At 50.5% G+C, this 17,422-nt stretch overlaps 6 protein-coding genes across 6 annotated transcripts; 4 read left to right on the top strand and 2 right to left on the bottom strand.

Moving 5' to 3' along the window:
* Positions 1-1,387: 1,387 nt before the first annotated feature.
* On the top strand, positions 1,388-3,606 carry N7455_003521 (uncharacterized protein; the record flags this gene model as incomplete). Its single annotated transcript, XM_040961298.1, has 2 exons — positions 1,388-3,497; positions 3,557-3,606. 2 exons carry the CDS (start codon positions 1,388-1,390, stop codon positions 3,604-3,606), a joined length of 2,160 nt encoding a protein of 719 aa, XP_040808290.1.
* A 2,217-nt stretch (positions 3,607-5,823) lies between these two features.
* On the top strand, positions 5,824-6,757 carry N7455_003520 (uncharacterized protein; the record flags this gene model as incomplete). The annotated part of the gene is made up of 2 exons (XM_040961274.1): positions 5,824-6,621; positions 6,683-6,757. 2 exons carry the CDS (start codon positions 5,824-5,826, stop codon positions 6,755-6,757), a joined length of 873 nt encoding a protein of 290 aa, XP_040808261.1.
* Positions 6,758-8,321: 1,564 nt separating this feature from the next.
* Positions 8,322-10,199, top strand: N7455_003519 (uncharacterized protein; the record flags this gene model as incomplete). Its single annotated transcript, XM_040961263.1, has 4 exons — positions 8,322-8,511; positions 8,571-9,141; positions 9,214-9,426; positions 9,494-10,199. 4 exons carry the CDS (start codon positions 8,322-8,324, stop codon positions 10,197-10,199), a joined length of 1,680 nt encoding a protein of 559 aa, XP_040808271.1.
* A 706-nt stretch (positions 10,200-10,905) lies between these two features.
* N7455_003518 (SDR family NAD(P)-dependent oxidoreductase) lies at positions 10,906-11,871 on the bottom strand (the record flags this gene model as incomplete). The annotated part of the gene is made up of 4 exons (XM_040961278.1): positions 10,906-10,992; positions 11,061-11,141; positions 11,206-11,313; positions 11,407-11,871. The coding sequence occupies 4 exons, from the start codon at positions 11,869-11,871 to the stop codon at positions 10,906-10,908; spliced, it is 741 nt and encodes a 246-aa protein (XP_040808279.1).
* Positions 11,872-12,517: 646 nt separating this feature from the next.
* N7455_003517 (cytochrome P450) lies at positions 12,518-14,266 on the top strand (the record flags this gene model as incomplete). The annotated part of the gene is made up of 3 exons (XM_040961292.1): positions 12,518-13,917; positions 14,006-14,150; positions 14,219-14,266. 3 exons carry the CDS (start codon positions 12,518-12,520, stop codon positions 14,264-14,266), a joined length of 1,593 nt encoding a protein of 530 aa, XP_040808293.1.
* A 354-nt stretch (positions 14,267-14,620) lies between these two features.
* On the bottom strand, positions 14,621-16,084 carry N7455_003516 (uncharacterized protein; the record flags this gene model as incomplete). The annotated part of the gene is made up of 6 exons (XM_040961290.1): positions 14,621-15,075; positions 15,126-15,193; positions 15,270-15,387; positions 15,452-15,618; positions 15,672-15,871; positions 15,935-16,084. The coding sequence occupies 6 exons, from the start codon at positions 16,082-16,084 to the stop codon at positions 14,621-14,623; spliced, it is 1,158 nt and encodes a 385-aa protein (XP_040808278.1).
* Between the last annotated feature and the right edge of the window lie 1,338 nt (positions 16,085-17,422).

Below are 17,422 nucleotides of genomic sequence, written 5' to 3'. Positions count from 1 at the left end.
AATGAGACGACATATTTTATAATACGTAGTACCTGTGTTGTATCTCGAACATCATGGTTCCTGCGGGCTAGTACATACCACAGCACACTGGCTGGCTGGAGAAGTGGAGGTCTCGTCATATCCGGCAATGTAAGATGTACATCGATGTACATCGCACAGATCTCTACCCCGTGCGGAGTACATATGTAGGCTTCAGCTGCGATATACCTAGCTGCATCTGAATGAGGGACATCTTAGTCGATAAGAGAGCATGGAACAAGTCACAGTGATTAATTGCTTAGGTATGACTTAAGATCATATGCAGGGTGCGCTGACCCAACAGTTTGAAATAATTGCAGGAAAATGATGAAGTTGAGGGATGTGGGGCAAGACAGTTTTCAGCTTTCCACTTTCCACTTGACAAATTATGGGTCCGTATTGTACTCTGGAACTCATTTCTGCGAGGAGCGATACATCCGCAAGAACTTAGTGCATATGAAAGAATAACACCAATAATTACCAAAGATAGAGACTCAGCTGAACTGGACTTCCACCTACGTGATGTTATGCTCGAAACAGAGTAAGATTTGCTCAAGATTAGCGCTTGATGAATCCATGGATGTCTCAGCGGAAGCGGGCCGGGCTCCACCAACTTGCCGCTAGCACGAACTATCTACCCGAGGACATGACCGATCCATCATATACTTTGTACCTACTCCGTATTTGTGGTTCCTCACCCATGATCGACATGCAGTAATTTTGTAACACCGAATTGTGAATCTCCAATTGGTCCATCGTCGCTCACTGACCTATGATGACAAGTTTTGGCTCGTACAACCTTGGAAGCTCCACCTGTAACATGCAGGCTAGGAATAACCTCACACAGCTGAACTGCATAGCTACCTACATAGCTAGCTCAGAGTGGGCTTGCATGCCGTATCTTCCGCCGGAGAACGCCGATCATTGACTTGTCACCGAGCATCGCCGATCGGGTCCAATCTTTTGGGGGACCTTTCTTCACCGATCTAAAAAGGAGTGCCCAGTCACGTTGCACTACGCAAGGTGGGCCCAGACACTTACTGACGTCTATCTCTTATATTGATCTTCACCAATGCCGAGATAGACACTTGACTGGTGGAAAGCACCCCCACATACCCCTCAAGAGATCCAGCTAAAATGTCATAGTTTGCGTAATATTGGCAAAGGCTATTGCCAATTACCCTGTGCAGAAAATCCCTTGGATGTGTAATGGCAGTAGCGTTCCGCCCCAGACGGAATATCTCGAGTGCTGTACTTATATGTATGTGCCCTCAGTCACTTCAAGAGTTTCTTTTCCTACAGGTGAAGTGAGCTTTTCCCCCTCCTCCTCCTTCACATTCTTTTTGCTCTTCGACAAATTTCACCCATTATGAAGCTTCAATGGGCTGGGCTCCTCCTTGGGGCTTCCATTGGTGGAGTCAATGGTATGGCCGAATACATGCACGAAGCTATGAGAGGAGAGCGTGTTTCTGGCTACGGCAAATCCGACAACCCCTCCTTCGTACCGGAGTTCAAAGATGAATCTCCTCCTTATCAAGGTCACCGAATCCCCCGTCAAGACTGGACCTTGACATGCAGCAGCTCCGCTCGTGGCTTCCCTTGCAAAAATGCGATCGATGGCAAGAGCGGTACGGCTTGGCGCAGCGACCCCTCCGACAAGGGACATACTTTCATTGTTGATCTTGGGGCGTGGTACCAAGTGGGCGCCGTCGTTGTCCTTCCTCCAACTGATACCGATACCGAAGGCCTCATTACCCAGCACAAGATCTGGGTCAGCGAAGATCATGAAACGTGGACTGGGCCTGTCGCATATGGAATGTGGCCCAATACAAACAGACAGCGAATGTCTGCGTTCGAGCCATCGTCTACCCGTTACCTCAGAATCACTACCGATGCCGATGAGGAAAATCCCTGGGTCGGTATCGCTGAACTGAACATCTATGGAACTCTGTACACCATCCCTCGTGATCCTGCTCTTGGTGTCTGGGGGCCAACTCTTGATTTCCCAATTGTGCCTGTCTCCGGTGCCCAGGAGGGATCTGGCATGCTTGCTCTATGGTCCTCGTGGGCCGATGACCAATTCCATTCGACCCCCGGAGGAAAGACCGTCATGACCCGATGGAACCCATTGACTGGCGAGGTCTCTAAGCGGACCGTCAGCAACACCCACCACGACATGTTCTGCCCCGGAATTTCTTATGACGGCACCGGCATGATGGTTGTGACTGGTGGCAATGATGCCTCCGAGACTAGTCTCTATGATTCGGCCAATGATGAGTGGATCCGCGCAACCGAAATGGTACTCCGTCGTGGATACCAGGCGTCTACCACTCTCTCCGATGGACGCGTCTTCGTCATTGGAGGTTCATGGGCTGGAGGTTCAAACGTTGAGAAGGATGGCGAAGTTTATGACCCTGCGACCCGAAACTGGACCATGCTCCCTGACGCAAAAGTCAGCAAAATGTTGACCGAGGATATGGAAGGTCCTTGGCGATCGGACAACCATGGCTGGCTCTTCGGCTGGAAGAATCTGAGTGTCTTCCAAGCTGGGCCTAGCAAAAATATGAACTGGTACTCCGCTCATGCCAATGGAACTACTGAGCCAGCGGGACGTCGTATGGACGATGAAGATTCCATGTCCGGAAACGCAGTCATGTTCGATGCTATTAAGGGAAAGATCCTCACTCTCGGTGGCTCCCCTGATTATGATAAATCATGGTCCACAAATGCCGCCCACATTATTACCATCGGCGAACCGAATCAGCCACCGAAGGTTCAACCGGCCGGAGGAGGCACTATGCACTATGAGCGTGTGTTCCACACTAGTGTCGTTCTCCCCGATGGAAAAGTCGCCATCTTTGGTGGCCAACAGTACGGCGTTGCCTTTAACGAGGAAGATGTCCAATTTATTCCTGAAATCTATGATCCCGCAACCGACACTTTCACAAAGATGCAGCAGAACAATGTTGTGAGAGTATACCATACCGTGTCAATCCTCCTCCCAGATGCTCGAGTATTGAATGCAGGCGGTGGTCTCTGTGGCAACTGCACAGCCAACCACTATGATGGCCAGATCTTTACACCTCCCTACCTCCTTACTCCTTCAGGCCAGCCCCGTCCCCGTCCAGCGATTATCTCAGGCCTGCAAGACAATGCCTTGGTGGGTAGCACTCTGAGATTCAAGACCTCCGGGCCGATCTCGGCAGCTTCCCTGGTCCGTTTGGGCACCGCCACTCACACTGTCAACACTGATCAACGCCGCATTCCACTTGATATTACCGCTACATCATTCTTCCGGAATACCTGGAGGACTACCCTTCCAAAGGACTCGGGTATTCTGATTCCCGGATACTGGATGCTGTTTGTTATGGACCGCGACGGCGTCCCTAGCATCGCGAAGATCATGATGATTGGCGTGGACAACAGAAAGACTATCCAGCCGGCAGAGGAGCCGCTCGGCGAGATGGACGAACAGAAATGTGAGCATGAATTACTCCAACCTCTTGGCAACTTTTGCAGCCAACACTAACTTTTATAGACCTTGGATCGTTTATGAGAATCGAGTTGCTGAAGAGAAAGTGGTTTTAAGCGAAGCCGGTATATTTGAAGAGTCGGAAAGTTGATATAGTGTCACTTTTAAGTCTCTTGTCGCAAATACAGTGTTTACTGCTTTCACAGCTATAAAGAATGGAATCTAACAAGTTACCTCAGATCTCAAGCTCGCAAAATGGGCTTGCCGTAGTCCTAAGGATAGAGCAAAAGTTACGTCATAAGTAGTCTTTCCAGGAAATTCTGTTCGGTCCCGACAGGGCCAGACAAAACAGCCTTCAATCAATGTATTTCGGACGCTCATAAGCCCGTCACAGAAGATGGCACTAGTGTATCTATCTATGTCGAACCAGTTGATCCCTGCTGGTGGCCGATAGACCCGAACACCTTCAGACTCGAGAAGTCGAGCGAGATAGTCTAGCTCTGTCTCCGCCTTGGATATTGAAATATTGTAAATGGGGACTGCGGCTTAAAAAGAGGGACATGAGCCGACAGCATCGTTGCTTCGATTATTTCAGGGGGAGCGCTGGGGAAGCATGCCTGCCCTGTTCGACCCACGCTGATTGGCTTGAGGGGAGACCATTCATCATCTGCATTGATAGGAGGCGCAGAGAAGGCAACCATTGTGGAAATGCAAGAAAAGAAAGTAGATAACGTGGTGCTTAATGCCAAAATGAGGAATAACAAAAGAATTCAGGGCTACTTTTGACTTGCTAGTTATATATACCTTGTAACAGTACTGACTCTGAGATCGCACGATGGATGATCCTCTCTGTTGAAAATGCAAGTTAATTTCTCAGAATTGACATGCCTTTGGATCTGTTCAACGCTAACCCCTAATTGATTTCATGCATACATTGCTTCACCTTGCATGCCAAGAATCTAGGACTCCTACGGAATCAAGATTAGCGCCGTCGATGCAGTTTGAACCCTCTATCACCTATTCCTCCATACAACTTCGAGGATTCTGAAATCACGAGATGGCATCGCAATTCAGACTGCTTCCAATGTATGTTCGCCTTCTTCAAACCCATGTACGAACTATGGAACCAAGAAGAATCTAGAGTTTAAAGCTGTTACCGCTGTTACCGCGCATAAATTGTCTTCTTTCTGTTTCCTTCATCACAAAAAGCAATGTTTCATAGTGAGGGGTAAATGAATCTACCGGGGTGTGTGAAACCTTGATGGGCTACTCTATTACATGTATGCTGCACTGGACAGCTACACCGAAAAGCCACATCCTGTATGTATACGTGCATTACTCGCAAAATATGCCCCGTGGGGTGGGTAATAGTGACGAGGGAATGAAAACAGAGGCAAAAACGGGGATGGGCGCTATGTGTTCATGAATTTCTCGTGGAACGGGGAGCTGGCTATGTACTATAGATTCTAGTCTGCGAAGCTGCTTTCTCAGAAAAGGTCGACTAGGAAGACTCCCGCTGAGAGCCTAGCCAGACTAACCGTGCGATCCAGTTGCAAGAAGCTGGTTGTGTATAGACATGATGCCTGCTAAAAGGTAGGCCGTGTTGAGATGAATTACATGTCGTGCAGCAACCGATACGTCGTCAGTCGTCCTGTCATCCTCGGTTCCCATAGTTTGTCTTACATTGTATATGACATAGGAAACCAGAACTACACCGAGAGCAATCAGCACGCAGTGTATTCTGGTGCCCAATAAGCTGGGCCAAGCGATAGCTCAGCCGAGTGAGAACCTCTTGGACCTTGGTATCCATGATAGGCGTTACTCTGCGTGCGCTAGAAGCTAGAATGCGACAGGGTATATAATAGATTACAAGTTGAAGTTTTGTCCCAGGGCTGGGCGATGTTCTGTGATGTCTATTTCTTTTGTATAGGCCCTCTAATAGCCTCCCTGGTGTTGGTGGGGAATATTTGAGGAGCCAGCTCTGCACTGTCGGATAGGCCGACAATGGCCATACGCCGACCCAAGGGGGTTGACACAGATACATGATATGCTATGCGCGTTACAAAGACAATCTAAATCAGCACCGGCGTATCGCAAGCCACTGGCACCCTCTTGTCTTGCCTCTGCGGAATATACGTGGGAATACTAATGAGGTTATCACGGAGATAGAGCGCCTGTGACTGCAATCAAGGTTAGGTGTATGTATGTATTTGTGTGGCATCGCCCTCAACGTCTTGCTAGTCGGGTTATCATTGACTGTTCACATTGCAATGCGTCTCTGCCTTTTTGTCGATCTAAAACACTTCATTTTCATTCTGTGCAACTGAATCACCATGGCACCGTCCACAACCGCAGACCTCGTGGCTTCCTCGCCCGCCCCGCCTACCAAGTCAATGGACGACGATGTTGACGCCCTGGCCTCCATGGCTCACAGAGGCAAAAGCCTCCCCGGCATCCCAAATTTTAGCTCGCACGCTGAGACGCGGCAGTGGCAGCTCGAACACATGGCGGCAGCCTTCCGGGTTTTTGCTCGCGAGGGCTACGCCGAGGGTATCTCGGGCCACATCAGCGTGCGTGACCCGGAGTGGACCGACCGCTTCTGGATCAACCCTCTCGGCGTGCATTTTGGCCTGCTGAAGGCCAGTGACATGATATGCGTCGACATCCACGGCGAGGTCGTCGGTGGCAATGCGGCCGGGTCCATCAACGCGGCCGGGTTCCAGATCCACAGCGCCGTACACCGCGCGCGGCCCGACGTGCATGCCATCTGCCACACGCACTCGGTGCACGGCCGGGCCTACTCGGCGTTTGCGCGGCCACTGGAGATGATTAACCAGGACGTCTGCTACTTCTACAACGCGCACTCGGTGTACTCGGATTACGGCGGCATTGCTAACGAGGCGTCCGAGGGCCAGAAGATCGCGGAGAGCCTGGGAGAGACCGGCAAGGCGGCCATCCTGATGAATCATGGCCTGCTAACCACTGGCTACACGGTGGACGAGGCGGCGTTCCTCTTCTGCTTGATGGAGAGGAGCTGCAAGGTGCAGCTGCTGGCTGACAGTGCCAGGCACAAGAAGTACATTGTGAGCGACGAGGAGGCAGCTTATAATTTCAAGATGGCCAGCACTCCGGTATGTAGTCTGCTGACCCCTTCCTTGACCGGTAGCAGCCCTGGGTTAACATGGCACACAGGACACGTTGTATGTAGAATTCCAGCCACACTACCGGTACGAGGAGGCACTATCCAACGGCAGCTTCAAGAAGTAAAGCACATGCGGCAACAAGATTAGGAGACAAATATAGGCATTCATAGCAAATACACGGGGTGGTTTGCTGCATGGCCATGTAACACTGAGTCTGGCTACTTCTGACGTAGCGGATAGTATTCCGCAAAGCCCATAAATGGGCCCGAACCCTGGTCCCAAAGCCCAACCCACAGCCCATTCGTTAGGCGGCCTCTGTAATCTTCTAACCTTCGGAAATTTAAAATATTAATAGCTATATATGTATGCATTTCAAATTTAAATAAAATCCGACCAGTAGAGGTCGAGATACCGCGAAAAGGGTTAATATTAAAGTTTTGATAAGATATATATTTGGGATTTATATTGGAGTACTACTATTCTCTAAATGAACTTCTGTAATTTATAAATTATCTAAATAACGCGTTTTCTCGCGTTTCTAAACGTGATATTAAGAGATAACCAGCAATCAGTTCTAACTTATTTAAACTAATAAAATATTACCTTTAGTATAAGCCTTAGAAACGGGGGTAAAACGAAGGGTAATTTCAAACCCCTAAAAGGGGGTTCAACTTCCGAATTCTTGGCATATTTGTACTGTTTGGGGCCTATCTGGGGGCCAATTAACCCGCAGTAGGCTTCTACTTAGGCCAATAGCCCACCGGTGGACCCGAAGGTAGGGCCCAAAGCCCAGTCCATTGGCTTTATGGGCTTTATGGGCTTTGCGGAGCTCTAGTAGCGAACACGGGGGGATTCTCTCACTCTCAAACCTTCACTTCTTTTGGAAGATACACCTCGCACAATATGATCACAATATACTATTGGCCCCTACTCACTCGCACTTCCTCACCTGCTCCGTATCTATCCGATATTAGGTACATAGGTATCTCATCGCCCTTCCATCTTTCACAGAGGTATCGTCTTTTGTATGTGCAACCGTCAAGGACAAGTAGGATGGTGGTGATACGCGTCGGATGCCCCGGCCGTTGATATATGCCCTGGCCTTCCAAGGTTGTCATGGCCAGTGCCGCGATAGTCGATAAGCCATCCATGCGCCATCGGGGCGGACTAGCGTCCGACAGACGTCGCGTCACACAACATTCCCAATCCCGCCACCCGATACGCCGATATGCTAAAGATCACCTCTGGGACCAAGCGTATCTCAATAACGGCGTGATCTTTATCTTATTGTTGATTCTAGTTCTAAAAAGAAGAATCTACTAAATTTGTAGCATCTACTCCGTACCAATTTTGTGGCGCACTCGGAGCTCGCGAAGGAGGGGCCGCTATCTAAATATGCTCACATTTACCACTGGTAATGCTAGCACCTGGGCAATCTCTTATCTCATCACATCGGTACAGCGAGATATGTAGCGGGCCACGATATTAGCCACCCCCGGCCGGCTCTGTCCTTGTTCGACCCCCAGCTTCAAGCCTCCGGTGGGTACTACCCAACCTGAATCCTTCATTTAGCCGGGGGGGTTCCTCTTCATAGTCCACACGATCCCTTTGGCATGCTGTGAGACTCAGTTCTATGACTAAAGCTCAACATCGACAACCGATAGAGCCCTTGAACACACCACGTCAATATGTTGGCCTCCAAGTATTCCGAGAAGGGCCCTCCGTCACCATCCATCGCCACGGAGCCTTCGTCCAGGATCGACGATGATTTTCAGCAGGGTACGTCTGTGAACATATCCTCAGGGTCGCAGCATCTGCACCGCAAGTTGCGAGGATCGGAAGTCCAGCTTTTCGCTATTGGAGGAGCCATTGGTACCTGTAAGTCGACAAGAGCTTCTGCTTCACAACGGTAGCACGGAAGGCTGAAAATCTCGAAGCTCTCTATGTGCAGATGGGATCGGCTCTCCCCAAGGGCGGCCCGGCGGGTCTCTTCATCGCCTTCTTGATCTGGGGCGCCGTCATGTGGGCCGTCAACGAGTGCTTCGCCGAAATGGTGACTTACCTACCCGTCCCCTCGCCTTTCATCCGCTTCGGCAGTGAATGGGTCGACGGCGCTCTCGGCTTCGCTATGGCATGGAACTTCTTTCTCAACATGGCCTTCCTTGTGCCCTTCGAAATTGTCGCCATGAACATCATGATCACCTTCTGGACCGACAAAGTCCCCGTCGAGGCTATCATCGTCGCCATGATCGTTCTATATGCTGTCCTCAACGTGGCCACCGTGCGCTACTTCGGTATCTCCGAGTTCTACCTGTCCATCTTCAAGGTGTTTCTGATGCTGGGACTGTTCTGCTTCACTTTTATCACTATGCTGGGCGGCAACCCCCTGCATGATCGCTACGGCTTCCGATATTGGAATCACCCGGGCGCCTTTGTTGAGCACATCGTGTCCGGAGGGACGGGCAAATTCCTGGGCGTCCTATCCTGCGTGTATCAAGCCAGCTTCTCGTAAGTGTTGCCACCTATAGCCACGGCCCCAGTATAACTTTGTGTGTTGGGACTGACCGTATCCAAAAACAGAATCTGCGGCCCGGAGTACATCTCCATGGTGGCCGCCGAGACCGAGAACCCCCGCAAGATCCTGCCCCCTGCCTTCCGATCCTTTGCCTGGCGAATCCTTCTGTTCTTCGTGGGATCTGCCCTTTGTATGGGTATCGTCATCCCGTACAACGACACCACCCTCCTGGGTATTCTCGGAGGTGCACTCACCGGATCGGGCACCGGTGCTGCATCGTAAGTCTTCTCAACAACGATAGGTTATTCCCCCTGATCACTTGTACTAACAATGTTTGGTAAACAGGCCTTACGTCATCGCAATGGAACGGCTCAAAATCAACGGCCTGTCCTCCCTCGTCAACGCGCTCATCATGACATCCATCTTCAGCGCCGGCAACGGCCTCCTCTTCTCGGCGACCCGCACCCTACACGGCATGTCCCTCGAGGGCCACGCCCCGCGCTTCTTCTCCTGGTGCACCAAGGCCGGCGTCCCGCTTTGGGCCCTGCTCTTCTCGCTCAGCTTCTGCCTGCTCGCCTTCATGCAGGTCAACAGCTCATCGGCCAATGTCATGAACTACCTCGTCGATCTCGTCACCTGCTGCCAGCTTATCAACTACCTCTGCACAGCCGCGACCTACAGGCACTTCTTCTCGTCTCTCAAGCGCCAGGATATCTCCCGCGATACTCTGCCCTACAAGGGCCGCTTTCAGCCGTACACGTCCTACTTCGCCATGGGCGGCACACTCTTCATGCTGCTGGCCGGCGGCTACGACCTTTTCATCAAGGGCGGCTGGGACGTCATGTGGTTCTGCCTCGACTACGGCATGATCGGCTGCTTCATTGTGCTTTTCCTCTTCTGGAAGGTCGTCTTCCGCAGCCGCTACGTGTGGCCGGGCACCGCAGACCTGAGCCTCGGCGGGATAAAGGAGGAGATCGACAATTACGAGTCTTCACTGGTCCCACGCGAGCAGGGCTTGGTGGATAAGGTGATCGGAAAGGTTTTCGAATGAGGCAGTGGTTGGCTATATGTATAGGCGACGAATCGGACCACTATAACAAATCTAATTTTTGGCTCACGACTATAATCACCGCCATTATAATTATGATCTCAGGCCTGTATGTAATGCGTCTATCAATCAACCTTGAATATTTTCAAGGGTAGGTTACCTCTCTCTTCAATGGTAGCACCTGTATTGAGTACATCTCCGTAAAGCCCACAAATGGGCCTGGACCCCGGGGCCAACCCAACCTAGAGCCTATCAATGGGGGCCCATAAGGTCCCCATTATAGCCCATTAAAAGGGTTCAACTGGTATCCTGTAATCGCTATACAATATATATTGTTTTCTAACCCTTCTACTAATTGTATAGAGTTCAAATTTAGAATTTAGAACCATAATAGCTATATCAGTATATATTGTCTATATAACGCGTTTTCTCGCCTTCTTGAATATAATATATAAATCTAACTAATATATAACTAACTATTGGGTGATTTCAGTTGGCCAGTTAACGAACTATTTGCTCCTGGATAAAACTTTGTGCTATATTCAGCCCTTTTTGGCACGGCCTCGAGTGAGTTGGAAAGCCCGCCGTGGTAGCATACACCACGATTGTACCATATACACGACGATGGTACACGTACCTACAACACTACGTTGAGGAGGAGAAGCCGAAGAGCTTTTGCAGTTACTTGTTTCGTTTCCACCTGTTAGTTCTATATTGTATATCCAGCATCAATGATTATGTTTGCCCCAGTCATACTCTTCGACGTCGCCAGACTAAGAACCTGGGCGGCCACATCCTGATGGTGGTGCCAATTAGTTAATAAACCGTTGAAGTGATAGAAGGGTTCGGGTTCAAACAGCTTACCTCGACTGCGACAAACCTCTTCAGCTTGGTCTTTTGCCTGTGGGCTTCCTTCTGCCCTTTGCTAAACTGCTCTGCCCATTCCTAGTGATTACAAAATTAGCCTCAATTCCTATCTCTTATGGTAGACAGAGAGGGATATCCTCACCGTTTGAAGCATCCCAGGCGACACGCTATTCACCCGGATCTTGGGGGCCACCATGGTCGCGAGGCCCCTGATCATGTGTAGCTGGGCAGCCTTCGTAGCCGAATAAGCCTGAATGACAAGACGTTATTAATTCTCAAGAACTTGCGCAATCCTCGTCGTGGTAGTCCGACACCGAACGAGCCGGGGGCCAAGAAAACATACCAACGAGCTCCCCATACCCTGCACGCCCGCAATGGACGAGGTCGTGACGAACGATCCCTCCGTCTCGTCGAGGTGCGGCCGCGCCGCCTGAAGCAGCCAGAGGTGTGACTTGACGTTAATGGCGAAGGCGCGGTCCCAGTCCGCCTCGACGGCGTTGTCGTCGAGCGATGTCATGACGCTGAAGCGCGTCCAGCCGCCGTTAGAGAAGACGACGTCCAGGCGGCCCATCTGCGCGTGAGCGTCGTGCACGAGACGCTCGACGTCGTTCCGCGAGCCCAGGTCGGCCTGGATCGCGACGTGGCTGCCGCCGCCGAGATCAGCGCACAGGACCTTGGCGCGCTGTGCGTTGGTGATATAGTTGACCACGACGCGGTATCCGTGCTGTGCGAACAGACGGGCGGTCGCGGCGCCTAGGCCTGCGCTACCAGCTGTGACGAGGACGACGGGAGTCGAAGAGGACGCCATTTCTTCGACAATGCACACGGGGTGGATGGAGTCGCGGTGAATCTGAGATCACTCCTGTGGCTGAAGTACCGAATACTTCCTTGTAAATGCACTGCTAGTGTCTGTGGCCGTTGCCATCGTCGGGCGGGCGTTAACATGAGCCAGGAGATAATGTATCCCGTTCAGTTAACCCTAACCCCTACCTCGGGTCGGGTTGTCCGACATTTTTAGGCCTCTTCACGGCTTGTCGAACGTATCTTAGCGCCAGCGGGGGCCTGATAAGCACGAAGCCCATGATATCGCTGTCGGCCCCCCCGCTACATTCCGCTAAAGGAAGAGGGGTACAGCCAAGTGCTGATTTTAGGGGTCGTCTTAGTGGTTGTGGTTAGACCAAGAAGCGGACCCTTTTTAGAGAGTGTTGCAGCTGGCTCTCGTCAGTATGCAATGATTATCAGAGCTGTTATCTAATAAGGTACAGGTGTGGTGGTATACTCCACGTACGTATTACACTCCTCCCAAGTCACTGCATGTAGTTTGAGCCAGAAAGCACACACAGGTCTATCAAACACCTATTGTTATAATTTCCGCTCGCTACTTGCCACCATTAAAATTTACAAATCAGCATATGTAGGCAATTTCGCGGGGTTAATGTGAGAAGCTGTTTCAGATGGCATCCTTGTCGGTCATCGCCGTCGTGTTGGCGCCGGTCCTCTTCCTCATCAAATATCTACTCCTCGATCCCCTATTTCTGAGTCCCCTGAGCCGAGTGCCTGGGCCCAAGGCGTTTGCCCTGACAAAATGGCGACTGGCATACGAGGACTGGAAGGGCGCGCGCACCCGCACCATCCACCAGCTGCACCAGAGATACGGCCCCGTCGTCCGCATTGGCCCGGACGAGGTCTCGTTCAACAGCCTAGCGGCGCTGCGGACCATCTACGGGCCCGGTAGTAAGTACGGCCGAACGGGCTTCTACCGCATGTTTGACGTCTACGGCCGCCAGAACCTATTCACCTTCCACTCGGCGGCGGAGCATGGCCAGAGGAAGAAGCTCCTCTCCCATGCCTACTCCAAATCCGCTATGCTCAAGGAGCCCTCTGCAAGCATGGTCGAGGAGAAGGTACGGAAGTACATGGCCCTCATCGACGCGGAGCCGGGGCACGTGAGCGAGATCTTCAGCACACTGCACTACTACTCCCTCGATAACATCACAAAGTTCCTGTACGGCAGGTACGGGTCCACGTCTGCCATGGAAGGCTCGGAGCCGCACCGGGCTCTGATTGGCGACATCTTGGATCCGTCTCGACGCAAGCTTTCCTGGTTCACCGTGCACCTGAACGCAGTGACGAAGTGGCTTTATTCGCGCACCAACTCAATGGAGACCATCGTCCAGCCACTGCTGCCCATGCAGAAGCCCGCCACATACACCGGCATTCGAGAGTTTGCGTTGCAGGCATATAGGGGCTTCCGGTCGGATATGGAAACGTCCGAGAAGGAGGGTGGTCGGTCCTTGGAGGAAGCCGAGGGCTCCTCTATCCTCGAGCGCCTGTGGGCTTACCACCAGACCCACAAGACAGGCGGCCTAGACGACTTGGAGATCGCATCGGAGTGCGCAGACCACTTCCTGGCCGGCATCGACACGACCAGCGACACTCTCATGTTCCTGATCTGGTCCCTCTCTCAGCCCAGAAATAGGGCCTTTCAGAAGAAGCTGAGGCGGGAAGTCCTCGGACTGTCCGGGGAGTCACTCAACGGCCACGGCCTTCCCACCGCCGAGGCGAGCGACAAGTGCATCTACCTGAATGCCGTCATCAAGGAGACGCTAAGGCTCTATGCCCCCTTGCCAAGTTTCGAACCGAGATCGAGCGCCGCCGATACCGTCATTGACGGGTACAATATCCCGGCGAATGTTACCGTGGGCATGTCTCCATTCACCCTCCACCGCAACCCCGAGGCTTTCAAGGATCCTCACACTTTCGACCCCGACCGCTGGCTAGAGCCGCAGGCGGCTGAGATGAACCGCTGGTTCTGGGCCTTCTCGAGCGGCGGCAGGATGTGCATCGGTTTACAGTCCGTTATTTCCTTCTTTGTTTCCCTATTTTTGAATGCAAACCTTTTTTGTAGTGGGTGTGCAAAACGCTGATTCACTTTCCAACAGCTTGGCAATGGCCGAAATGACGACGCTCACGGCAACGATATACCGCAAGTACAGCACCACGATCGCCCCGGGGTTCGAAGATATCACGCCGGGGATCACTGCTCGATTCGAGGTCTTTTATGACGATAGATTCCCCAAGATGCTGGTGTGTTCACTTCATCCTGACTTGCACAACCCGCAAATGACGCGTGTTCAACACTGATACCCCTATAGGAGCATACTTGCCTCATTAAATTTGAGGATCTTGGGAATAACGCTTGAGGTAGTGAAGGCAGTCTAGGTAATATTGTCGTCGGAACAGAGATATGCGCCCATGCCCTGTAGCTATCATATTCTAAGAGAGATATTCTTGGACTTTTGGCTCCGTGTTGTTGGTCTCTAGGCTGTAGTGAACAATCGATGCCATCCCGGAGTAACATGCAGGTAGGGAGACATGAAAGAAGGCTCCCTAGCGCGTCTGCCTTTTGTATGAACTTGGTGGCAACCACGGACACCCTGACTGGAACTTTAATGGTTCGAAGGTCGCGGAGGTTGTTCAAAGAATCCGCTAGGGTTAGCTATACATTTCCCATGTAAAGAGAGGTGATAACATTAGAGTTGTAACATCTAAACATATCAAATATGCTGCCTGGCTTTAACAGGGACAGAAGGCATGTTATCGCCGGGAGTCACATCACCAGGCCTTCGATCTTCATAAGATATCGTCACCTCATTAACTTGATAGATGCCAGTTGAGTGAGGAGATGGATGTTGCAAAATATGTCTTGTATCTGTATCCTCTCCGTGCCCTTCATTCCTCTCACTACCCCTAGACTCGCTGTCAATATCTTTGCCATGGACGGTAGTTGTTGTCACTGTATCCATGGCAAAGGTCTGTCTTGCGCTGCGTCCACCGCTTCGTCCACCACTGCTTTTTCCGTAGGGAGGGAGGTCGTTGTAGTTTGAGGCGTCGTTGGATGAGAGGTTGCCGCGGATGGAGCGGTAGAGAGGGCGGAGGGCGGGAAGGCTGACACAAACAATGGTGGTGGTAAGTTCAGACATGGTCCACATCACCGAGTCGGTTGTTGCATCTATCCTGCGATTAGCTTCGGAAAAATAGATCGGGGATTCTGAAACGCACAGAGATAGTCGGTTGATTGAGTTAAAGCGTCGAGACCGGTTGTTCGGATTATGCCGCAAATTCCGGCGCTGTGATAATGTGTCAGTATGATAGGAAGGCAATGTCACGACTCAGTAACTGAAGAGTTGAGAAAGAAGAACTAACAATATACCCAGACTCAATGAGAGGCAAATGGTGTATTTCTCCTTTTTCTTCATGTTCAAATTCCACAGGGCTATCCATGGGAAGAGAGCGAGAACAAAGTCAAGGACGGCGGACCATGCTAGATATATGTTAGACAACCCAGGAGGCTAGGTCATGTATGGAAGAAAAAAAGCAAAGCATACCGCACATGATTGTGGCCATGATCGTGAGATTCAAAGAACAGCCATTTTTCGGAACACGCGAGTCCCAGATCGACTGAACTGGTGTACATTGTGCAAACACAGTGATAGCCAAGAGGATGCTAAGAGTCATAATGCTAATATTCCAAAACCAGAGGAAGAGCTTGTGCCTACCGCTAGTTAGGCAAGGTTTTTAGTTCAGTTTGTTGGATAAGGAGCATACCATTTTTTGACAACAATCCGCATTAAGAAAGCAGCGACAGCGCACTTGCTCAACCCCATTGAAATTGCTATAACACTTTGCCCAATCAAGAGCAGTAACATTCCTTGGGTAGTATCCTCAATGCCAAGTTCACCTGCGTGCACACCCATACCATGATGCGCGGATGCTGTACAGAGGGCTGCAAAGGCGACCATCAACACCTACAATCCGATATACCAAGTTAGCAAAGTCAAGAGCTATGGATGTCTCAGAAAGTCACATACCCAAGTGACAATAAGCAGTAAGTCATCCCAGCCAGTACTCCGGCGGATCACAGTCCGTGTATAAATTCGCAGTCCAAGTACAATCATACACAAGATTGTCTCAAACCAAAGTACTCCAACCAACGTTGGACCCTTACCACGGAGAGTCATGTTGGATGTGGAATCGAGATTCAGCTACCAAAGACAATGGCATTTAACATTTTTTCTTATTCTCGTTTAATATATTCAAGCCCCAGAAGAAAAAAACAGTAGTACGAAAATAATAGGGGTCGGGCTAATGATCTTGAATTATGATCTATTGTGACAGCGATGATCACAGTCCACTTCTAGCTAGGCCTAACGGCTGAACATCCCCTCGGGGACCTTAAGGCATGAAACGAAAAAGGAAAGAATGAAAATTTTCCACCCATTGAGCATTGAGGTTAACACAGTAATCAGTAATCACTTCAAGTGAAATTGTAGGAAGTCATCGCTAGTCAACCATAGAGGTGGGGATAACTGACTCGATTTTATCCTATATTATACCTGTTCGCATTGTCGGTACTTTCACCTCTTAGTTTCTCTACGGCATATTTTCCTCTTCTATTTCTTCTAGTCCTATGCATTTCGACGCCTTCCTTCATAAACACTTTGCTCTCAACATTTCATCCTCGCCATATTACGTATTGTTATGATGTAATGGAAACTTGAAGTCCTGCTGGATATGGAGGCATCCTCCTCTGCAGCCCGTCTGCATTAGTGACAGGAGTGGAAATTAAACGATATATCACACAGTACTTTTGTCGACGAGGGTATGGAGTATGTATATATATATTCTAGCGCGTGACTAGAATTTGAGCACTGCGATTTGTTCGCTTCCAGCGGAAAAGAGGTATCGTGCTTCCGCTAGCCTCGTGGTGGCCCGCGGCCTGGGCCTGGGATCATTCATGAGGTGCCATTTCCGGCATTTTAGGTACACGTATCAGCTAGTCCTTCCTGCATTATCAGGCGATCACATCTACCTATGTCTTTATCGGAAGGATTCCGAGTCATTGACAGCCGCTAGAAGCGTAAGTATACTTCTTGGCACTCGCTTATCAGATATGGAAAGGAAAGCTTCTGTTGGAAACCCACATGAATACGAAGAGGGGACATGTCAAACGAAAATAAAATTAAAGTGGAGAGTTAGTTAACGAATCAGATATCAAATCAGGCCGTCCCCATACAACATAGTTCTTCGTCTTGGTCTGGCCCTGGCTTGATCGACAACGCCAGCCGCCTTGGCCAAGCCACGAGCCGTCCGAAATGTGATGGACTCCACTTGAAGGAATGCCAAGGGCCGACGTATGTATGTCTCAGACCTTTTCGTAAGGAAAAAAAGTACGTTCTGGTCGGACGATTTGTTTATATTAGAGAAGCGTTTGGCGAGTAACTATATTGTGGATGCTGAATTAAAATTACATAGGTATATCAGCCACAGGAAAGTCAACTACGCCAACAGAAAGAGTA

Source organism: Penicillium solitum (assembly GCF_028829755.1).
Source record: "Penicillium solitum strain IBT 25940 chromosome Unknown utg000001l_segment0_segment0, whole genome shotgun sequence".
NCBI lineage: Eukaryota > Fungi > Ascomycota > Eurotiomycetes > Eurotiales > Aspergillaceae > Penicillium > Penicillium solitum.
This window is presented reverse-complemented; position numbering and strand designations above follow the sequence as displayed.